The sequence below is a fragment of the Pan troglodytes genome, chromosome 9 (assembly GCF_028858775.2).
Source record: "Pan troglodytes isolate AG18354 chromosome 9, NHGRI_mPanTro3-v2.0_pri, whole genome shotgun sequence".
Taxonomy (NCBI): domain Eukaryota; kingdom Metazoa; phylum Chordata; class Mammalia; order Primates; family Hominidae; genus Pan; species Pan troglodytes.
The window spans coordinates 48115176-48139707 of NC_072407.2; the positions used below are offsets into that span (position 1 = coordinate 48115176).

The 24532-nt window shown below is 41.2% G+C and overlaps 1 protein-coding gene across 3 annotated transcripts in view; it reads left to right on the forward strand.

The window, feature by feature from the left end:
• EXT2 (exostosin glycosyltransferase 2) overlaps positions 1–24532 on the forward strand; it is a 148476-nt gene that overhangs the window by 4292 nt on the left and 119652 nt on the right. For 2 of the 3 annotated variants that reach the window (XM_508383.8, XM_003312994.6), the window contains exons 2-4: positions 7735–8300; positions 9244–9333; positions 14235–14351. In XM_508383.8, the coding sequence (XP_508383.4) occupies positions 7765–8300; positions 9244–9333; positions 14235–14351 (743 nt within the window). In that variant the 5' untranslated portion in view covers positions 7735–7764. Of the gene's footprint in view, positions 1–3760; positions 3800–7734; positions 8301–9243; positions 9334–14234; positions 14352–24532 lie in introns of all 3 variants that reach the window. The other variant, XM_009460273.5, reaches the window with a different exon arrangement.

The window sequence follows — 24532 nt, forward strand, 5'->3', positions numbered from 1 at the left end:
ACACTTCACAAGCATGGAGGAGTTTACGTGTCTGAGGGCACCCCTCAGCCAGTGCGGGGTGGGCTTTGGTTGTTGAATGATGTGGCTTCCCTCCAAAGGGACAGCTCTGAAGTGTGTTCTCCGTGCTTCTCCAGAGGGATCCTAGAAGGACTGGGTATTGTGGCCTAGCTCAGTCTGGTAAGCAGCTCAAGTGTGCACCCTTCTGACTCCTCTCCTTACTTCCTCACTCTGGCTTTCTGGATTCACCTTTTGCAAGCTACTTGCACCCAAGTTGTTTTCTCTTAGTTTGGCAGAGCACAAACCAAGGTCGTTGGTACTAGAAGTGGCTCTAGAAAGCAGGCTGTGAGATAGTATTGTGAAAATGGAATCACTCACCCTCGGTTGGCAACAAGGACCTCTTTGCTAGTATTAATTGAGGTGTTGGTAACCCCTGGTACTCTCTAACATCACAGTTGTAGTAAGACTGTCACCACCAGTGGTTTAGGATGAGACTCAGGTGGAAGGAAAAGCATTGGCTAGTATGGTAGCTCTAGCACTTGAGCAGTGTATGGACAATGGTAATGATAAGGATAGTGGAGTTGACTGGCTCTTGTTATTTTCCTTAGAAGCCTTGGGGTAAGAGAATGCCATGCCCAGATCAGCCAGACATGAACTCAGGGTTCATTGTGAAAGACAGAAGGCTCTATGGCCGCATCTCCTGCAGCTGGAGGGTGGGCTCTGTTGAAGGTCGGGCCCAGAATTTAATTATACATGTGGCAGAATTGCAAAGGAAGCTGAATGCACAGCCTTGACAGGTTGCCTCTGCTAAAGTCAGGGCAATGGTAGCAAGATGTGAGACCCTGAGACCTGGATGGAGATATTTGGGTGGAGGCACCGAGAACTTTGAATTCCCAGATTTCCTCAGATCCCTTGGGCCAGTAGAGGTATGCACCTCTCTGATGCAGAGGACAGCAGTTTCTTCTTGCCTGGACACTGTGCAGAGCTCTCACTTGAGGCAGATGCCTCCCATATGATTCTTGTGCTCCTCAAGATCTGCCTTCCCCTCCCCTCAGATCTCAGCATTGCCTGAGCAGGAAAGCAGTTTCTTAAGGAGTTGCAGGACCTGGCTAATATGGACCAGCAGAAACTGAGGAAACACAGTGGGTTGGGGGTGGGGTGGGGAGAATCTTAAGGGTGTTGGACCAAAGGTGGGGGTATTGGTGGACTATAAAGCTGGAGAGGAGAGAACCTGTTGACAGGTGAGCATTCTCTCATGATTCAGGATTTGGTGACCTAGCAAGGACAGCTGGAGCCAGTCTTGGTATGCAGCTGGACAGGCTCCTTGAAGCTTGGACACAACGACCCATACCAGTGGTTTGCAACCAGGGCTGATTTTGCCTCCCCAAGGGATATTTGGCAATGTCTGGATATATTTTTAGTTGTTACAGCTGGAGGTTGCTTCTGGCTTCTACTGAGTAGGGATGCTATTCAGCCACCTCCAATGTACAGAATAGCTCCCCACAAAAAAGAGTTATCTGGCCTAAAATGTCATAGTGCTAAGGTTAAGTCACTTTGGACTGCAATAAATGCGGTGGAGGCATCAGAACTATCTTGGCAGAGTATTGAGGAAGGAATCACCTGCACCTCCTGCCTGTTTTCCTGGGAGGGCTATTCCTTTCACTCTGCTAATGTGGAATGCCCAGTGAGGGGACCTGCATCTTTGAGAAGCTCAGTGTTGGCTGTCTTCTGTAGGACAAGATTGACCTTAGGAGATGTTACTGTGAAACTAGGTTCCCAAGTATCAATGAGGATGATAGGATTCTGAGATAGTGGAGGCCAGTTGGTGGCAGTTAATCATCAGAGACAAGGTAGACATAGTGCCCAGAATGGGCAGCAAGGCTGGACTCACAACTGGGGAATCTTGACCCACTCTGATGCGAATAGAGCATGGTGTTTCTAAGCTGGGCAGCTAACCATGGTGCTGCTTGACTTGTATAATCAGTAAAAAAAAAAAAAAAAAAAAAAAAAAAAAATTAAGAGCTGGCACGTAGAAGATTGATGTCAGCTGCTACAATGGAAAAATCACTATCTCTCCCCTTGTGTTCAGACATGAGCCATTTCTTAGATCCATATCCCATGAATTGAAGGGGAGCCTGGATCTCTTTCGGGAAAGATCTTGCAACATTCCTGCATGTATAGGCAGACATTCTCCCATCCTTCCTCAAGGGAACTGCAGATCTTTATCAGAATAGCTGTACAGCAAAGAAAGTATAATATTTAGACCTTTATAGGGCTGTTGAATATAGGGTTCGGGCTGATAACAGTACCAGGCAACCCTCAACCAATAGTGGATAGGTGTTGCAGACAGGTGCTCTAGTCTCCCATCCTGCTTAGGGACCAGCTGTATTCTAAATGAGTCTTCAGAAGGCTTCTGGTAGCCTTAGGAGCCCCTGTTGCCCACTGCAGTAACCAGCCTAAGAACACACTTTTTATTGGCTTTGCCCTGTTGCCTGTCTCCTTGCTCCCTCACTGTGGCTTTCTGAGATCACCTCCCAAGTAAGTAGACTACTTGCACTCCTGTCTTTGTCTCTGTCTCTCTCTTTTTTTTTTTTTGCATGGGGTCGGGGGTAGGAGGGGAGTCAAACTATGACAGGTAGCAAGCAAAATGTGATACTTAAGACTAACATAGTGAGTGTCAGCTCCCTCTTCCTTCTGCTGAGGCCACTTGGGACTCTGGAGTCAGTTCCTGTGGTTCCGTATCTTCTCCAACAATACTTGGTGGTGTTTGACTCTTGATTTGCCTATGCTGTTGGGTATAGGTCTCATTGTGGTTTTACTTTCCATGACCATTAAGGAGACTAAACATCTTTTTATATGTTTATGTGCCTTTTTTGCCTTTTCTGTGAAATTCCTGTTTAAGTGTGTTTTCTGTTTTTTGTTTGTTTTGTTTTCTTTTTGTTTGTTTTTTTCTTATTGCTTCGTACAGTTTATTCTGGTTGCAAGTCCCTGTTGCTTATATGTGCTGGAAATATATTCTTCAGGCTTGCAGCTTGTCTTTTTACTTCCTTATTGTGTTTTTGATGGAAAATTCTTAATGGCTTGTGGTTTTTGTGTTTTGGAAATCATTCTCTGCCAGATGTCATTGATATTCTCTATTGTGTTCTAAATATTTTATAGTTTTTCCTTTTACATTTAGTTTTAAGATATACCTTGAATAGATTTTTCTCCCCTTTGGCTGCTTTTAATATTCTTCTTTAACTTTCTTTTTAGCAGTTTGGCTTTGATATATCTAGGTAGCATTTTCTTTATATATATATATATATATATATATATATATATATGTTCTGAGTTGAGCATCTTGAGTCTGTGAATTGATGTATTTTATCATTTTTGGAAAAACTTAACAAAACACAGTTGGATTATCCCATCGGCTTCTACATTCAGTCTGTTGCAGTGTCATACGTCATGTAGCCTCTGGAAAATGGAAGTGAATAAAGCAAATGTCAATATTAAACTAGTATAAGCCCTTTGAAAGGGCCTGGGGTGCCTGAAGCATACTTCAAGAACCAGTGTTCTAAGATTTTGGTATGAAGCATTTGCTAGCCTCCTAAACTGAGCTTTGGAGTGTTTCCTCCTTTTTTTCTGAACTCTGGAATAATTTGTGGAAAATTGGAATTATTATTTCTTGAATATTTGGTAGAACTTGGAAAATTTTCTGGGCCTGGAATTTTCTTTATAGGAAGATTTTTAAACGTTTGATTCAGTGTCTTTAATGTTATAGAGCTACTCAGAGTTGCTGTTTCTCCTTGAGATGCTTTTGGTAAGTATATTTTAAAATAATTTTTCCATGTTATCTGAGTTTTCAAATGTACTGGCATAAATTCATTGATACCATCTTATCTTTTAAATATATGCAGCATTTAGAGTTATGTTCCCCTTTTAAGGTATTTATTTGCACCTTTTTCCTTGAATTCTTGATTAATCTTACCAGAATTTTATTAGTCTGTTTTTAAACAAACAACTTTTAGCCTTGTTGACCATTTCTATTTTGTTTTTTAATTAATTTCTGTGCTTTTATTTATTATTTTCTTCTGTTATCTTTGGTTTTACTTTGTTGTGATATGTCTTTTTTATAGTTAATCTGCAACTCATAAAGATTTGTAAAGCTCATGTGTGAATACAGTTTTTGTTCCCTTAACCTCAATTTTGTCACACATAGAAGCTATTTTTCAAGCTATGGAGGACCCATTATTGGGTGGTATAATTGATCTAGTAGGTTATGGCCAGATTTTTTTAAAAGCAATAGAATAACAGAGTAGAAAAATGGAGGGTTCATTGCGTGTTCTGTGGCTAACACTGTGTACTCACAGTACATAGCTTAAATGTTGTTTTTTGAAACTTTATTTAAAATATCCATATACACACATATATATATCTGTCTATATTGGGTCACAATATAACATATGTTTCTTACTGTCAATTTTAGTTTAAAAAAAGTTTTGAAAAACACTATTAAAGGGTAGTTTGTCTAATATTAATAAAGGTTTAAAACCAGATGGCACAAAATACGTGAGGAGCTTGTTTTTAAATGACATATTCTGTGGCCCTATTTTAAACTTACTGATAACAGCCTCCAGTGGTGGGGCCAAGGAATCTGTTTTAACAAACTCTTGTGCTTCTTACCCTTCAGGTGTTGGGGAACCACTGATTCAAGTATACACATAGACCTTGAGAGCTTCTTGGGAAGTTCTAACATGGGCCAGCGGAGGGCAGCTCCTTGCCTGCATTTGTCCCAAAACTTCCTGTCTTCAAACTCCAGGAGGGATATGCAGAATGGCAAGGAAGCCATACCATAGGGTGGGCCTGCAGCTGGTAGGGGATGGGAGCAGGCAGGAATATTCTGCTGACTGTTAGAATGATAGAAAAAGTGAAATCGCTGTCATGCCACATTTCTGTCATAGAACAATTAGAATATATTGAGTGACTGATGTATATACTCCAAAGATGATAATCTTTTAAGCTCAAAATGTATGAATTTTCATGTATTAGTCAATGATAGGCAAATTCCTTGTTATGTTCCAGTTTCTGGTCTTAGAGAGATATGACTTGAAATGATTCATGACCATTTAGCATATTTTACCCCCAAAACTGAAAGTGATTGCAACATTCAAGCTTGGCAATACTCAGCTCGCTAGGCAGGAAGCAGTTTACCATGTGGGCACTGATGGGGAGAGCTCCATTTATCCGAAGCAAAAATGGTTGATAACTCTAAGATGGTCTATGAGCTTTTCAGTTACTTCCCATTATATTAATAGCTTTCCTGAAAGATCCGTGAGTAGAATGATACCATTTTGTTTATTTATTTTTATTTTATTTTATTTTTTGAGAAAGAGTCGTGCTCTATTGCCCAGGCTGGAGTGCAGTGGCACAATCTTGGTTCACTGCACCTCCGCCTCCCAGGTTTAAGTGACTGTCTTGCCTCAGCCTCCCAAGTAGCTGGGATTACAGGTGTCTGCCATCATGCCTGGCTAATTTTTGTATTTTTAGTAGAGACAGGGTTTCACCATGTTGGCTAGGCTGGTCTTGAACTCCTAATCTCAGGTGATCTGTCTGCCTTGGCCTCCCAAAGTGCTGGGATTATAGGCATGAGCCACCGTGCCCAGCTGTCTTTTTGTGGATTGGTATTTTGACATGCAGGATGCCAAAATAGCTTGTTGCAGTAACATGGTAAGTATGTGGCAGATGATGCAGCCACACTCAAGGCTCTGCCCTCCCCCGAAACAGTATCTGGGAATCATATAGGAGAAGCTTGTTTGGTAAGGATCTTAAAATGTGGTCTACATGGGAACTCTACATTTTTAGCTGAGGACTACAAATTTTCTTTACATCTCAGTCAATAATGCTTATTGGCTGTTTTATATATCTATAGCTGTATAACAAACCACCCCAAAACTTAGAAGCTTTAAACAACAACAGTCATTTGTTTGCTGATGATTGTGGAATCTATGCAGAACTTGGTGGGGATGGCTCATCTCTTCCCTAATGGTTTTGACTGAGATCTCCGTGTCCACTGGGGCAGGTTGCCTTCCACTGGGAGCTCAGCTTCCTTAGAGCATGGCGGCTGGATTCGAAGAGTGCAAAGGCAGACTCTATAGGGCCTCTCAAGTCTTGCGCTCAAAAATCCCAAAACATCACTTCAGCCACATTTTCTTGGTCAAAGCAAATCATAAAGCTAGCCTAGATTCATGGGGAAGGGACATGGATTCTACATTTTGTTTGGAGAAGTACCATGCAAATTCAGGGATGGAAAGAACTGTTGGTGTTCGTCTTTGTAAATGAATCTACCACATTGGCCCTTTTCCTCCCTTTCTCCCTTCTCTCTCTTTCTCTTCCTCCCTCCCTTTGTCTCTCCTACCCCATTCCTTTCTTCATTTCTTCCATTTATCTAAATGCAACTATCACCTTCATTATAAATCATCACTATATGTTTTATTTGAAGATGAAAGATTAATTTTTTTTCTTATTGATATCCTTTTGTACTTAATCGATACTTTCCTAGTGGTGTTTTTACATTCTGCCTTTTGTTATAGCTTTGTTTTCTCTCCCTCATTAGAGTAGGGTCTTTGCTTTCATCTTTGTTTTCTTCACAGTACATGATGGGTGCTCAATAATGGTTTGAATGAATAAGTGAACGAAAACAGATTTTTTTTTTTTATGACACAGAGTCTTGCTCTGTCACTTGGGCTGGAGTGCAGTGGCACGATCTCGGCTCACCGCAACCTCCACCTCCTGGATTCAAGCAATTCTCCTGCCTCAGCCTCCCAACTAGCTAGGATTACAGGTGCATGCCACCACGCCTGGCTAATTTTTGTATTTTTAGTAGAGACGGGTTTTGCCATGTTGGCCATGCTGGTCTTGAATTCCTGACCTCAGGTGATCCACCCATCTTGGCCTCCCAAGGTGCTGGGATTATAGACGTGAGCCACCGCACATGGCTGAAAACAGATTTTGGAATGATGAAGCTTCAGTTTGTCCAGTTAAATCATTATTTTATGTTAAGCAAGTGTTTTGAAATAAAATAACTGTCTTTTGCTATTCCACTTTTGATTTTTCTGCCTTGGTCAGAGCCCTCCTTCCCAGAGTCCCACATTTGCCAGCTTCTGCTTTAAGTAAATGTATATTGATAGGGTATAGTAATATTTTATATTATGAATTAATATTTATGTTAAATATATGCAGTATTAAATATTAAATACATTATATACTATTTATTCATATATCTAGATATATATTTCTAAATGTTTATAAGAAGTGTCCAAAGTCCCTTTTTGTTATTTCACCACACCACTTAAGGGAAAGAAATAGGTACATTAAAAGTAGAGGCTGGGCGCGGTGGCTTATGCCTATAATCCTAGCATTTTGGGAGGCCGAGGCAGGCTGATAGATTGAGCTCAGGAGTTCAAGACCAGCCTGGGCAACATGGCAAGACTCCTTCTCTACTAAAAATGCAAAAAATTAGCTGGGCGTGGTGGTCACAGTTACTTGGGAGGCCAAAGTGGGAGGATTGCTTGAGCCTGGGGAGGTGAAGGTTGCAGTGAGCTGAGATTGCACCACTGCACTCCAGCTTGAGTGACAGAGTGAAACCCTGTCTCAAAAAAAAAAAAAACCCAAAAAAAAAAAGGTTGAATAGTCTTTTCAAGTGTCATTTGCCATCCTAAATACTTGGTTTTTCTTATTTCTCTCCCTGGTGACCAGGAGTGTGAGGAAGAGGCTGTCTGTGTCATTATGTGTGCGTCGGTCAAGTATAATATCCGGGGTCCTGCCCTCATCCCAAGAATGAAGACCAAGCACCGAATCTACTATATCACCCTCTTCTCCATTGTCCTCCTGGGCCTCATTGCCACTGGCATGTTTCAGTTTTGGCCCCATTCTATCGAGTCCTCAAATGACTGGAATGTAGAGAAGCGCAGCATCCGTGATGTGCCGGTTGTCAGGCTGCCAGCCGACAGTCCCATCCCAGAGCGGGGGGATCTCAGTTGCAGAATGCACACGTGTTTTGATGTCTATCGCTGTGGCTTCAACCCAAAGAACAAAATCAAGGTGTATATCTATGCTCTGAAAAAGTACGTGGATGACTTTGGCGTCTCTGTCAGCAACGCCATCTCCCGGGAGTATAATGAACTGCTCATGGCCATCTCAGACAGTGACTACTACACTGATGACATCAACCGGGCCTGTCTGTTTGTTCCCTCCATCGATGTGCTTAACCAGAACACACTGCGCATCAAGGAGACAGCACAAGCGTTGGCCCAGCTCTCTAGGTATCTCACACTCATACAGCCCAGCACCCAGGAGATACTTGAGTGGCCCTCAGGGAACTAAAGGGAAGGGAAGGATGGGAATGCTTCTGCTCTTGAGTTGGTTTCCTGATGCTGTCTTCTTGCAGGACGGGGTGTGTTGGAGGGACTGACTTGCAGCATGAGGCCTGTGTGGCAGCATCTGCCTGTGTGCCCGTGAAGAGTAGTCTGCCATCTCCGGCACTACTGCTGTGGGTTCCCAGCCTCTTAGAGTTTCCAAACTAAGCGTGGCTCTTCTTCGTTTATTCTTCCTTTTAAATCTAAATATGCTACCACCTCCTCTTAGCACTTACATAATACACATTCACTGTAAGAAATCTGAAAATACAGGTAAGCAAAAAGAAGAATCTAAGATTCATTCTGAAATCCTTCCTCTAAGAGATAAACATTATTAATATTTTGATGTTATAAAAATACACATACACATGTGTATATAAATGTTTTGTTCCAAATGGGATCACACAGTACATACTCTTTTGCTTTTTCCCTTAATATATCATGAATATATTTCCAAATTATGACATAATTTTATGTTCTTTTACTATATAACTTTAAGGTTGCATAGTATTCCATTTTGCAGACGTTCTACCATATATTTAACCAGGCTTCTCTAATGTATTTTGTGTTTCTTTAACCAAATGGTGAACATTTGGGTAGTTTTCAACTTTTCATTATTAGAAGCAGGTCTGTATGGGACAAGCTTGAAGTACACGTGCGTTCATTTTTCCCTGTCATGGAGCCAGACTTGTGTCTGATGTGCTGTTGGGATTTCCAGGAGTTTGCTTTGCATACCTGAGAAGCGGCCCTATTTGGGCTTGGGGATCCTTGGTACTTGTTGTCTAGTAACTGACTCTTGTCTTTTCATAGTTGACACATTAATTCTCCTACATTTTAAATTTCTTGACAGGTGGGATCGAGGTACGAATCACCTGTTGTTCAACATGTTGCCTGGAGGTCCCCCAGATTATAACACAGCCCTGGATGTCCCCAGAGACAGGTAGGAGGCATATTTGGGGCTGTCCTTATGATGGGTTCAAGATCATTTTGTTCATGTGAAATTATATTCCTAAATCTACCACATACTTTGTAATCAGAATTGTTTATTAAACTAGAAAATTGTCGTAAGTATTTTCCTCCTGAAGATTTAGAAGTGCTTAAATCTTTTATGGAAAACCAGTTAGGGCTTATGTCCTGGCATAGCCTCTAAAACTGTTTTCCCACTCTGGATTGTGCACTTCTGAGTGTAACACATCCAGCCCCCAAAAGTGTGACAGGCTTGTGCTAGTTCTCTCTGAATTCAGGAGCATTTGCCACAAGTAGATGCACAGCTTACTGAGAGAAGGTAGCGTGGATATGTAAAAGCGATACCCAAAGCCTATAATGTAGAGGGTAATGGGGGCACGCTGATTCTCATTTACTTTCTGTTGTTTCAGTCAGTAGGGTTCTTTCTGTCCGTCCCTCCCTCCCTCCCTGCCTGCCTGCCTTCATTATTCGCCCCTCTTGCCTTTCGTTCCTTCTCGAAAAACCTTCCAAATAGGCAGATGTGGTATGGGGTGGCCATGACTGCCTGAGAGTGACTTTGAGTTCACTCACTGTATTTATCTGCCCTTTCATCACTGACTGAAAGATTTTGGTATGAGCTTTCTTGGAAAGCTCTGGTATGAGGTGCTACTTAAGGGACCTCTCTTAGTGCTGGGTTCAAGGCTTTGAGGAAAGTAGAAAGTTGGGGCGCAATATATAAGCCTCGCGGGCAATGCTCAAGGTATAGAATTGTTAACAGTTCACCTAAACTTGTTTATCACCAGTCTTATTACAGTTGGTGTTTAACTCTTAAACTCATTGTTAACTGAAAAGGTAACAGCCTGAGGTATTAGCCTGAGAACAGCCTGAGGCTAATTCTCAACTTGTTAGAGGCTAACATTATAATTTATGAAAATCGACACTTAGTATTCCTTTTCCCCAGAAGATTAAATCTAAACCTTCTTTGCATTAAGTGATTATCTAAAGTCAGTTTTGAGTTTCTGTCTGGAAATATAATTATAACTAGACAAGACAAACACTCCAGGACCACCCTTCAGCTTTGGTGTAGAGACCGTTTTGGACGATAGAGGGCAGTCCGGGTGCACAAATGCTGTAGGAAGTGGCTGAACACAGGGTAATTCCGGATTTGGCTCTCAGCCCCAGAGAAGGTGTGCCTGTTCCTGAGTGGGCTACTGTTTTATGGATTTGGTTGTTCTGGGGAAGTGAAATAACTTTGGAGAACAGAGAAGGGAAGGAAAAGAGCTGTTAGGAATGCAGAGTCTCCATCTCCAGTTCTGGATATTTTTTCAGAAGGGCTTCTTTCTGTTTGGGTCATTTCACTTTTTGCTGACATTTTGGTATATGCATCTGCATGGGAGTTGGATTTTATTTTTATCAAGTGCACATGTTAAATGCGATTTCATTTGTCTGCAGGAAGGTGTCAAGTAGACAGGAGAAAGTGTGAGTACATGCCAGTGTTTAGGTGTTAGGATCAGGAAGGTTAAATAGTTTTTCCTATGCATGTATTTTTGTAAGTGATTATAGCCAATCCTATAGCAGGTAATGAATCACCATCTAGTCCTTTATCTTTGCATGTGGGAAATTTCATTTTGAAACTTAGGTGGCCTTCTTGTTGGGGTAAGGAATAGTAGATTGGTTTGTTAATTTTTCTTATCCTTCATCCTTGCTCCTGGATTCAAAGGAGGCAAGAACTGTGAATGCAGAATGGTTTTACAGGAGCTGCATGTCAGATTGTTTGGAAATTAGAAAACAGATGGGCTAGATTAGACTGCTTTAAGATCTCCTAAAGTTCAAAAGCATAGGTGTGATTATTTAAAAATTATTTTACTTAAGGAAATACAGTACAAGGACCTGGACTGAAGGGAAATGTCTGCTCAGTGAATTTTTTTTTAATGCTGCTTAAATGTTTTTATTTCTCTTTCAATTAAAAAAAAATCCATACACATGATACATATATACTTTGTGCAAGGGTCGAACAGCATGCAAGTGTATAAAGAGTAAAACGTAAAAACCTGCTTTGATTCCCTCCTCTGTTTTCACTCCCTTCCTGAAAGATACTTATATTAAAATATGATGTGTTTTTCTAGTCTTTTTTCTGTGGATTTAGACACAAGCACACATACAAACCCATTTTATTTTAACTTGAGTAGGAGCATATTTCATGACTTATACATCTTTTAATGACTTAACTGATATTAGTTTTCTCAGATGTGTTCTGTAATACTGTTACTACCTTGGATTTCTTATCCTTTCTTTGCAAATATCTCTCACACATTTCTACTTTTATGTGGGTGTTTATTTATTTACTTAAACTTGTTATGGAAAATTTCACACCTATATAAAGAAGCGAGACTAGTACAGTGAACACCACATATCCTCTGTCCAGCTTCGATCATTAGCTTGAGGCCCGTCTTGTTTCATCCTTACTCTCATCTACCTCCACCTCCGCTAGATTATCTAGAAACAAATGCCAGACATCAGATCCTTGCATCTGTAAATATTGTGTGAATCTCTGCATGATACAGCCTTTTCAAAAAATGTAACTGACTATAATACTATTATCATACCTAAGAAAATTAACAATAATTTTTCCATATCACCAAATAGTCACTAAATATCTAGCCTTTGCTCATGTTTACCTGTCTCACAAATATTGTTTTACAGTTTGTTTGACTCAGTGAACAAATAAGGATGACCGATAGAATCGGTCTGCTTTTTTGGGTTTTGTTTTGTGCAAAACCTGAAGCTTTATATTTGAGGAATTTGCAGGCCTGATTCCATGCATGGTTTAAAGGAAAGCAAAGGATAAACTTGCAGCCTCACTGTGTTTAGGCACTGTGAATACTTAGATAGCAGGAGGAGAACTGTGAGAAAACATGCAGAACACTGAGTTAGGGAGGGTGGAGAATACAAGGCCGTGGAGAGGAAGGCTCAGTGTCAGAGGAGACGTCCCAGAATCAGGCAGCCCTGCAAAGTGCTAAAAATGCTGGAGAGCACCTCCAGTGATATAATACTTGGCCTGACCTGAGTCAGATCATCATATTAATACTTCTTTAGCTGCAGGTTTTCTTTTCAGTCTCTTGCAGCTTTGGAACTAATCTCTGATTTGGGGATACATAATGGGAAAACAGAATGTGCTGTTCAGAAATTCACTTTTCAGTCAATGTAAACCATGTGTTCTGTAAAGCAAGGGATGCTTACAATATTTTCTCCATTATAATGTAATGGAGACCTTGGCAGAAGAAGATACAGTGCCTTAGAGTACATGCCAGTAGCAGGGCTGGCATGAGGCCAGTTTGACTAATTGCAGTCGTGGCTCTTTTTGAGATGACAAACAGATTGCATGTGGATGATCTTCAGCGTAAGGCATGCTTCTGATTGCTGCTTTCCTACTGCCAGTGCTGAACATTCACCTTAACCCCCCTGGAACAGAATAACAAGTTTGGGGCCCCGGGGACAGAATAACAGTAAAGGTTGATGTGATATACACCTGCTTCCTTTCTCTGCACATACACACCCACTTCTCCTCTGGGGCTGTGAGTGTAATAGCCTAATCACCCACGACCCTGGCTTACCTGGACTGCCTGGTGCCTGAATATTGCATCCGTGTCTGCTTCTCTGCACATAGGCCATGGGGCCCATAGAGTCTGCTTGCCATCATGGTCATGGAACCTGCCCAAGTTCATGTTGGATGGTTTCAGTGCTGCATGATAATCAGGAAAAATAAGACCGTATGTTGGTACTAAGGATAGTTATTACGTTTTACAGAGTAGACCGGCAGCTGGAGAAGTTTTTAGCCTGCAAGTTACCTCACTCACCAGTTCTTGGTTTCATAAAGCTTAAACAAACAGAGTGGGATTTCCAGGGGTGGTTTGAAAATCTTTGAACCTAAACTGGTCATGTTAGAAGGGAATGTAGGTTGTCATCAGGGCAGGGAGGGGATTGGTAGCAATCAATATTGCAAAAAATGTGGTTTCTCAGTTGAGACATCTTGGCTCAGACTTTGTAGTGTGTGTTGCCCTAGAAAGTGATTTCGATGGGTTTGGGGTCCTGGGAGAGAATAACAGTAAAAGTTGGTGTGATATACACCTGCTTCCTTTCTCTGATGAAGTGTCATTGTACTACTTGCTGGATCCAGTTAAAACAATGTGGTCACTGTTTTCTAATTAAGGAGAGTAACGGCTAGTACAAGCAAACTGCAAGAGAAGCACTGAGGGTTTAATTCTAGGTTCTGCTTCCTGTATAGGGAATTGGGTTAATAAGACTAAGTAGCTGGAATGGACAGTGAGAGCTGGTGGAGGCTACATGATTGACATGTAACTCTGAGATGATGGTGGAAAGAACTGCTTGAGGCAGGGATTGGAGAGAGGCTGGGGTGTAAGCGATGTGAGATGTGATACTTTCTGGCCACCACTGCTTTCCAGGACCATTGTGTTCTGAGATTCTAGCCAGTGGTTGGTAAATGACTTCCCCAACCAGTCTTCCCATGCAGAACTGTTATTTCTGTTATTGTAAATGTGTTTATTTATAAAGTATGACTAGGGAGAGGTGAATGGGATCTGAGGGAGGTAGCAGAGAGGCTGTCCATAAGGTGTCCTCTGGGCTATGATGTGTTTCAAAAACTGGGAAGTAAGGAAAGGGTATTTAGGACCCCGGGGGAAGGCTGGTGATTCAAGGATAGAACACAGCTGATGGTCCCGAGATGCGTGTATAAGGCATTGTCTTTGTAGAAAACTGACTCTGTAAACATTAGCTGGTTTTGATAATAAAGACTCAGTAATTCCTGTTCCTCTCCACAGTGTGTATCAGAATAAAGTCCTTTCTTTCTCATCGTTTAACAAAATACTTTGCTTTCAGGGCCCTGTTGGCTGGTGGCGGCTTTTCTACGTGGACTTACCGGCAAGGCTACGATGTCAGCATTCCTGTCTATAGTCCACTGTCAGCTGAGGTGGATCTTCCAGAGAAAGGACCAGGGTAAGGTACATTCATCCCAGCCAGGTGTGCCTTTACTGAATCTGTGAGATGTTGATGAGGTTTAGTGTGGTGGGCATCAAAGCAACCAATACATCAGTTACAGGGTAGGGTCCTTGAGGCACCCATCTTTCCCACCTCCATGCCGGTCTCATTCATCTTGCAGTTTTCTCTGTCTCCTTAAATTCACAGTGCTTTCTACCAAGTTTTCTAAGCCAGGAATCCATGTGGTATCCTTAACTCCGTTCTCTCCTTTGTTTCCTATATCAAAGTAGGAAGTCGTATTGATTCTGCATCCTAAATACTTCCTAGGTCTGTCTGCTCCCCGAATCCTCCTCCTCTACCCTAGACCAGGTTACTGTCATCTCTCCATTGGATTGCTGAAATGGCTTCCTATGTGGTTTCCCTGCCTCTGGTCTTGCTCCCCTCGAGTTTGATCCTTGGCTTCACATTGCCCTTAGGATAAGATTCACGTTAGTCCTTAGCCCACAGTCCCTAAAACATCTTTCAAGGCTCTCTTTCATCTGACCACTATCTCCATCTTTAGCTTTGTGTCTGAGAACTTTTTACTTCTTTCAGTTCCTAGAACAAGCTGTGCTCTCTCAGTTTTTCTGGGCAGCAGACACATTCTCTACTGTCTGCAGACCTTCTTCCTCGTCTTCATTAGTCTAACATCCTGCTTGTGCCTTAGGTTTCAGCTTGAAACCACCTTCTGGGATGGGGTGGAGGGGTACCTTCTTGGCCTCTGCCCTGGCTCCTCTGCTTTATGCTCCCATAGCAGCCTCCACGTCTCTTAGAGTGATGCCCATCGCGCACACATGATGCCCATTGTGATGACTTGCTCAAAGCCTGTCTTGTTTGGATTTTGGATTTTGTACGTGCAGTGAAGCTGAGGTTAGGTTTTTGTTTTTGCTTTGTTTTGCTTTTTTAAGTGACAGAGTCTTGCCATGTTGCCCAGGCTAGATTCAAATTGTTGGGCTCAAGTGACCCTCCTGCCTCAGCCTCCCAAGTAACGGAAACTGTAGGCCCATGCCACTGCATCCGGCTGTTTTTTTAAACTACCATATCTTCAGTGTCTGGCATTTCTTGGCTCATATTTTAGTATGTGAGGGAGTAAATGAAAAGGGCTGACAACATGAATGTGCAGCATGGATGTAACCTTTTTTTTTCTGTAGTCTATGTAAAAATTGTGCTATTTCCTGGTGAGAATCTCAGTGAGCTTTAAACAAACATGATAATAAAAGCATCCTTTACTTGTGTGGAAGTGCTCAGAAGCAGAGGTGACCAATAGATAAATTTTGACACTAAAAATGTTGTATTTGGTTTGAGAAATGGGTCTCATGGAAATAGTTTGCCTGGAGAACATTAGAACCATTCTTTAAATATTTCAAACATCTCCTTAGAAACCTTTGTGGACTCTGAGAAGTAAGAGAACTTTTCTCAGGAGAAGACATCTCTCTCCTGTTTGTGTTCTACCATGTGGCCTGGGACCAAATTCTGAAACTTACATTAGCCATTCACTTAGCAAATTTTGTTATGTAGACGATGGGTAAAGCCCAGGTGAGCTTGACACATTTTTGTTCCTACCCTTAGGCAAATGCGGAGCAAGACTGAGTGGTTCATGAAGTTGTTGCTTAGGACATCTTCCTGGATTTCTCTCCCTTTGTGGACTCCCAGAGTTGACTTATTTTATTTTATTTTTAAAATTGAGATTAATTTATATACCATAAAATTTACTCTTTTAATGTGTATAATTTAATGGTTTTTAGTATATTCACAAAATTGTGCAACTATCATCAGGCCTACTACCTAATTCTAGAACATTTTCATGACTCCATAAATAAACCTAATATCCAATAGCAGTCAGTCCTCACCTCTGTCCCCAGCAAGAATCCTTAATCTGCTTTTTCTCTCTATGGGTTTGCCTATTCTGGACATTTCCTATCAACATAATTGTACAATAAATGGTCTTTTGTACCTGTCTTCTTTCACTTAGCATAATGTTTCCAAGGCTTATTCATGTAATAGCATGGAATCAGTACTTCCTTTGTTTTTTGGCTGAATATTTCATCATATGAATATACCACATTTTATTCATCTCTTCATCAGTTGATGGAAATTTGGATTATTTCCACCTGTTAGCTCTTATGAATAATGCTGCTATGAACATTTGTATACAAGTTTGTATGTAAAGCTGGTTTCAGTTCTCTTGACCTAGGAGCAGAACTGCTGGGTCATACGGTAGCTCTATGTTTAACTTTTTGAGGAGCTGCCAAACTCTTTTCCAAAGCGGCTGCACCATTTCACATTCCCACCAGCCATGTATGAGGGTTGCGATTTCCCCATATCCTCACTAACCCTTGTTATTGCCTGTGTTTTTTATTCTAGCCATCCTAGTGGATGTGAAGTCATATCTTCATTATGGTTTTGGTTTGCATTTCCCCACTGACTAATAATTTTGAGTATATTTTCATGTGCTTATTGGCCATTTATATAACTTCTTTGGAGAAATGTCTATTCAGATCATTTGCCCATTTTAAAATTGAATTGTCCTTTTATCGTAGAGCTATAAGAATTCTTTATCTATAACAGATGTTAGAACCTCTTCAGATCCATGATTTGCAAATCCTTTCTCCCACTCTATAGACTGCTTTTCACTTTTTTTTTTTTTTTTTTTTTTGAGACGGAGTTTTGCTCTTGTTGCCCAAGCTGGAGTGCAATGGCGTGATCTCGGCTCACCAAAACCTCTGCCTCCCGGATTCAAGTGATTCTCCTGCCTCAACCTCCCAAGTAGCTGGGATTACAGGCGTGTGCCACCACGCCCAGCTAATTTTGTATTTTTTGCAGAGACGGGGTTTCTCCATGTTTGTCAGGCTGGTTTCAAACTCCTGACCTCAGGTGATCCACCCACCTTGGCCTCCCAAAGTGCTGGGATTACAGGTGTGAGCCACCGCACCCGGCCTCACATTCTTGATAGTGTCCTTTGATGCACAAAAGTTCCTCATTTTGATGAAGTCAATTTATCTATTTTTCCTTTGGTTACTTGCAGTTTTGGTGTCATTTTTAAGAAACCATTGCCTAATCCAAGGCCATGAAGATTTACCCTTACGTTTTCTTCTAAGAGTTTTACAGTTTTGGCTCTTAAATTTAGATTTGTGGTTCATTTTGGTTAATTTTTGTATGTGGTATAAGGTGGGGGTCCAACTTCATTCTTTTGCTTGTGTATGTCTAGTTGTCTGAACACCACTGGTTGAAAAAACAAGTCTTCTTCTATTGAATGGTCTTGGTACCTTGTTAAAAATCAACTGGCCATAGATATATGGGTTTATTTTTGGATTGTCAATTCGAATCTGTTGGTCTATATGTCTATTATGCCAGTACTACATTGTCTTGGTTACCTTAGCTTTGTATTAAGTTTTGAAATAAATGTAAGTTCTCCAACTTTGTTCTTCCTTTTTCTTGTTTTAAGAGACGAGGTCTCGCTCTGTCACCCTGGAGTGCTGGATCGAATTGGTGGGATCATAACTCACTGCAGCCTTGAACCCCTGGGCTCAGGTGATCCTCCTGCCTCAGCCTCCCAAGTAGCTAGGACTATAGGTACATGCCACCACGCTTGGCTAATTTTTTATAGAGATGGGTTCTTGTGATACTGCCCAGGCTGTATTCTTCTTTTTCAGAGTTTTTCTGACTATTCAGGTCCTTTGCATTTTAATTAACTATTTTTGTTATAAGTAAATATAAATAAAAAACAGTCTAAACTCTTTGTGCTTATACAACTACAAAACTGAAACAAATTTACAAGTTTAAATATAAGCACATCTATAAAACTAATAACATTCAGATTAACATAATTGAATATGATAGCTGATGCTGTTTCTTTGAAATGAGATTGCATCTTTAAGGTGAATATGGAGTTAATTACGGGTTTGCTGGGTTTGATGTGCCTATACTGTTGTATGTTGGGTGAAAATGTACTTTTTTTTTTAACCATGTTTTCTATTTGAAACATTAGAAGCTTCCCTTTAGATAGCATATTGTGACATCATTTATCTTCATATGGTACAGATGCATGATTCATATTTTTTCCAATATTTTGTTATGAAAATTTCCAAACAGCAAAGTTTAAAAAATTTTACACTGAACATAATGTATATCCACAGCCTAGATTCTATCTGCATTTTTACTCTACTGCTTTATATGATTTACATTTTTAGTGTTTCTCTCATCTCATTAGCCCACTAAATAGAAACTTGGAAGTTGAATATTTTTTAGCAGTATTCATCATTAAATATGAGCAAAACTATCCCCATACTAATTTTTTGGATTATCATCACAATGGAAATACACAAATAATTCTTCTAGTGAATTCACGGACAGAAGAAACTGATATAATTCAGTGCCCTATTTCGAGGTTAGATTTTCATAAATTCAGAAGGGATGAGATCATCTACATAAGCCCCGCTGGTACCCTTTGGGGTGGTACAAGTTTCTGTTATGTGCCTAGGGTCTTAATTTGGCATATTTATGTAGCGCGAGATAGAAATAACTATAAGTAGAGAAAAAAGTTACTTCTCTGCTGCTTCTGTGAGCATTTACTTAAATCTGTTCTGTGATTTAAAAAGTTTTTATTCATTTCTTTTTCTCTTTTTTTCCTCCTAAAGTTGTTCTGGAAATTATTTAATTCAATTCAGTTTAGTTCAGTTCACTTCAAGTCAAACCTTTATTGAAAGCCTGTTTGGACCAAGTATTGGGCTAGACTGCTGTCTCTCATCAGGAGAAAGGGAATGATTTTGTCCCCCAGGGGACATTTGGCTATATATATATATATATATATATATATATATATATATATATATATATCTACACACACACACACACACACATTTTTGACTGTCATGACTGTGGGGATGTGTGTCAGAGGGTCCTGAAGACCACTTCCAGTTACTATGATTTGCCAGGAGGGCTCCATGACTCAGCATATAATTGTACTAACGTCTGTGACTTATTACGGCAAAAGGATGCACAGCACAGTCAGAGAGGTAGAAGATGCATGGGGTGAATCTGGAGAAACCAGGCACAAGCCTTCAAGTGCCCTCTTCCAGTGCGGTGCACAAGATGTTCTCAGTTCCCTCAGCAGCAAGCTGTGACAACACTTGTGAAATGCTGTCAACCAAGGGAGCTCGTCAGAGACTTAGCACCCAGGACCTTTCTTAGGAGCTGATTGCATAGGCTATCTCTGCCTGGCACATGCCAAACTTCCAGACTCCCAGAAGGAAAGCATGTGTTCAGCATAAACCACATTTGTTTGTGCAGTTTGGATACAGTGAGCCACTCTTATCAGTTCCAGGGATGATGGGAACCCTCTCCAAATCCAAGTCTCCAGATGACAGCCAAAGACCAAACTTATAAGCAAGCCTTTCTAAGGAGAACACTCAGGCCTGCTATGTTAATTCTTCTCTGCACAGGGCAGGGCAGCCCCCAACATCAAGAAATACTGGGTGCAAATGTCAGCAGCGCTGGGGTTGAGAAACCCTGGGTGAGGCAGAGAGTGACATGTGAGGACTGGTCTGCTAGGACTGCTCAGCTGCTGTGGGCCTCTGTCTTCAGTGCACTTTTCTTGAGACCACTTGAACCAAACTCTCTCTTTATTGTTTAATCCCTCTCATATAATCTAGCTCTCTTATATTGGTTTAGGACTCTTAATCCCCTTCAGGTTTAATCCAGGGAAGAAAACTGAAAATAAAAGCTTTAAGTGAAAATAAAACAAAGGAGAAAAACCACTCCAAACAGTAAAACCCATTTTCAAATAATTAGTTTCAGAGATTTAGATACATCAATATATAATTAGTTTCAGAGATTTTATATTGGTGGTATTTTCCTAGTAATTTAGTGTCTCTAATTTTTGTGTATAACTCAGCTGGAATTAATATCTTTAACTAGATCCTTTGAAAAGGTGTCAGTTTCTAAAGTTCTGTGGTTCAATAACCCGATAGGAGTGTCCAGTTTATCTTCAGGGTAGCACCGAAAGGTAAGGCTGCGCTGAGCATGAACCTCCCTCTGCTGGCCGGTAGATGGATTTCTGCAACCTGGCTTGGGCCCATGCTGTCCATTTCGGTGCCAGCTTGCAGTCTGGTCATGCACTTGTGGTGTTAACTTTTATATAAGAACATCTCCTACCACCACCCCTCCCTGCCCCCGAAAACCAAGACAAAAAAAAATTAAAAAGTAAAGACAGGTTCAGACTCATCATCCTGCCAGGGACGTGGGAGAAGGCAGGGTGGGCCATCTCATGGCAGTGTTTTGGGTTTGTTGATCCTTGTGAGAGTTGCTGTTTAAGGGAATTCCCACATCTCTTGCGGGCTATACAGAATAGTGAGAGCTTTGCTTTTATTTTTGTTTTAAATCTCTGTCAGCATTTGTTCAATGGGAAGTGGATGATTGTTGCTATTGATAGCTGCTTCTCACAGCTGTTTTGGCCTCAGCTGGAATTCTTGTCATTTTCCTTCTAAAATGAACTAAATTGGGAGTTTACAACTGTTACTATTGAGGGAGACTTCAAGTTCTCAGCATGGTTTTGCTTAAACTTAGATATCAGCACTGCTGGGAGGAGACATGAAAGCTATAGCTAGTCATTTTAGTCTTTAAAAGAAAAACAAATCCACCTTAAAATTTAGTTGGTTTAAAACTAAAATGAGCATACTCCTTCAACCATCTGCCAGGTCAGGGACAGCCAGCATGCAAGCAAGGGACACATTTTTAGACTTGTTCACATCTACACATTTATGTTGAAAATGGAGTAGCAGTAGAGCGGGGATCCAGTGATCCTGGTAACTGAATGTCTAAAATAGAGCTTTATTTCTCATCAGTGAAATCCAACCCAGAGTCTTTCTTAAGAGTTTTCTTTGAGCACCACACATCAACATCTGTATTTATTTCTGTGTCTGTACAGATAGATGTCTATCTATTTGTGCATATTGAAAACCATGCATTCATCTCAGTATCTCCAGTTCCATCCAACACTGCAGGGGCATTCTGGTTTTCTCTCTTTCCATATTTGTAACTCCCTTCTCTGACTCCTAGAAATCTGGCTCTCATTATCCTCAACATCTTTACTTATTTGATCAACCCTCTTATATTCATCAAACTTCTGTTGCCCCCCTGCCCCCACACTGCACAGAGGCCTTCCCCACCCCTCCTCATCCCTGCTCAGACTCTGACCCCCTACATTGTGCTGCCCTGCACCCTCCCAGCACAGATGCCTTTCTCACACTTCTTGGGTTCTAGCACTGGGGTGATGCTATCATTACCATCATTCTCCCCACAACTTGGGCACCCTTCTCAGCCTGCCCAGGCTCTAACACTCTCTTCTGAGCTGCCCAGATGCCCTTCTAACCTCACTTGGTCTCCAGCATCCCCATAACCCTTCCCCCAGCACAGAAGCCTTCCTTTCACTTCTGGGGCTCTGGTACCCTGCGCCAGGCTACCTTACTACTCTTCTCTTAAGCAGAAGCTCCCACCCCACTAGGGCTTGAACATTCCACATGTGCCTTCTTCCCCACCCGACCATGCAGAAATGCCCTCTGGGACTCCAATACTCTATGCCCTTCTGCCTGGACATCCTCTTTACTCCTCTTGGTTGCCCACCTGTTTATTCTTTTTCTGGAGAGGGTAGAACACTAGTTTTGTGCTGTCAGCTCTACTTAGAGAGAAAAGCTCCGGAAACATCCATGAGATCCTTCAAAGAGCCAGCGTCTTATTGTTTGGAAAGACCTTTAAAGACCATTTAGCTCTTAACTTGATGCATGACTTTTCAGTAACTTTTTACTGAAAAAGTTTCTGATTTATACTGAAAAATCACCAACTTACAAGACAGTCCATTTCATTATTGAATAGCTTTAATTATTAAGGAAGTTTCCCTGCTTGTCTTGTGGGTTTGACTATAAATTTTCCTCTTGCTTAAACAGGTACGTTTGATTATAGAAGTAATTTGAGCAAAGATGGTGTTTACTCTGAGATGAACTGCGGGTGCTCCCTGTATGTGATCTCGCCATCACTAAGTCATCCTCTGAAAATTAATACTTTTACAAAAGAAAAATGATTGAGGCTCAAGGCTTGGAGTAGAACTCAAAAGCCTGTTTTAGTGTCTAGAAAGAATACTTTTGGCTATAAATATTGAACATATTGCTCAATAAATTGTAATTTAGGAGGAAATGGGCCAGGAAAAAGGAACCAGTCTGTACAGCTGATCCAAACCATCTCCCTGCTGGGTTGCTGTTGTATATCTTTCTTATCTCCACTTACCGTCATCCCGGCCTCTGGCTCTCACCTACCTTGTGGCGCAGCTCCATTAAGTAGAACTTTCTGCAGTAAGGACGTGGTCAACATTTGTGCTGTCAGGCAGCCGCCAGCCACATATGGCTATTTGAGCACTGGAAATGGGCCTAGTGTGACTGACAAACTGAACTTTTAATTTTATTTACTTTTAATTAGTTTAATTTAAATGGCCTCACGTGGCTAGTTGCTATTAGTGAAGTTCTAGGGAGTCTGCTGGTTCCTTTTTTTCTTAATTGTGATGTGTTAAGTGCCTTTTGCTCTTAGTTAGGCCAAAACCAGAATTGATCCTGAGGATGTAAAAGCAGTCTGGCTGTGGTATAGGTTGCTTTTTTCTCTGGGTTTATATGACTAGTCTAGCTGGCTAGGCAGGTGTTCACCTTCACTCATTGCTTTATGTGATTTGGACCTGAAGCTTAATCCTCTATAAAAGGAGATGACCTTCTCAGTTAGAGTATAATTATTGAGTAAGATGCTCCCCAGCTAGAACTTCCAAACAAGTCTGAGTAACTAAGGAAAAGTAACAATTACCATTCTCTCTTCAAAGCCAAAAACAAACAAACAAAAAATGGATGGGTTCACAAACTCTAGGTTGCGTGGTGGCGTTGCCTGTGAGAGATACATAGCCCTAGTATTTTCCCTGGGCTGTACCAGTTTGAGCTGGATTTCAGTGTATGCTGCTTCTAGGCTTAATGAGCGTTTCATTTCTTCCTGGAACATGCTTTCTGTGATTCTTCTCTTTGACACTGATTCCTTGTGGTCCCTCAGCCTAAACAGGTTGAGTATCCCTTATCCAAAATGCTCAGGACCAGAAGTGTTTTGGACTCCTGATTTTTTCAGATTTTGGAGTATTTGCGTTATACTCTTGGTTGAGCATTCCAAATCCAGAAATCTAAAATGTTTCAATGAGCATTTCTTTTGAGCATCATGTTGGCATCCAGAAAGCTTTGGATTTTGGAGCATTTTGGACTTCAGATTTTCAGATTTGATGTGCTCAACCTGTATAGGTTTTATGTTCTGTACCCTCTCTGTCTTGTTTGAGTCTTGTCTTCCAGGAGGGAATTACTTCCCATCTGGTCTCTCCAAAATCTTCCCCTTGACTTCAGACTTACTAACTTTGTGTTTCCATATCTGTCTCTTGTGGAGATCTGCATGGCACTAGACCCTTGGAGATCTTTCTTCCCTCTGTCTTGTTTGAGTCTTGTCTTCCAGGAGGGAATTACTTCCCATCTGGTCTCTCCAAAATCTTCCCCTTGACTTCAGACTTACTAACTTTGTGTTTCCATATCTGTCTCTTGTGGAGATCTGCATGGCACTAGACCCTTGGAGATCTTTCTTCCCTCTGTTTTCTTTTACACATCCTTGCCATCCAGATGTTAAGACTGGAGATTCTATGCTTTGATGAAGATCGTTTTTTCTACTTCTTGTTTTCAACTACCAATTCGGTCTCCCTCCCATTTATGTGGCCTTGATCATGGGGACTTTCCCTATAGCCTCTCCATTGCACAGGGATGCTGTTCGACAGCCAGGAGCAGCCCTTTACAGAGCCCTTCAGTTGCCTGCCAGTGCTTCCCATCAAGCTTCCCTCTTTCCCCATTTGAAGAATGCAGCCAGCTTCCAGTCGCTTTCAGATCAGGGACTCAGATGTAACTAAGGCAACACTTCGATGTTCCTTCCAAATTATCAGTTTCTCTCCTACACACACACACACACACACACACACACAATTTATAGCATGCGCTCTCAGCTTAGCATATTATAAGCATTTCCTCACGATATCAAGAACTGTTCCCAAATAAGATTTGTTATGATTGCATAATATTTCAGTGTGTAAATGAATCATATCTTACTTT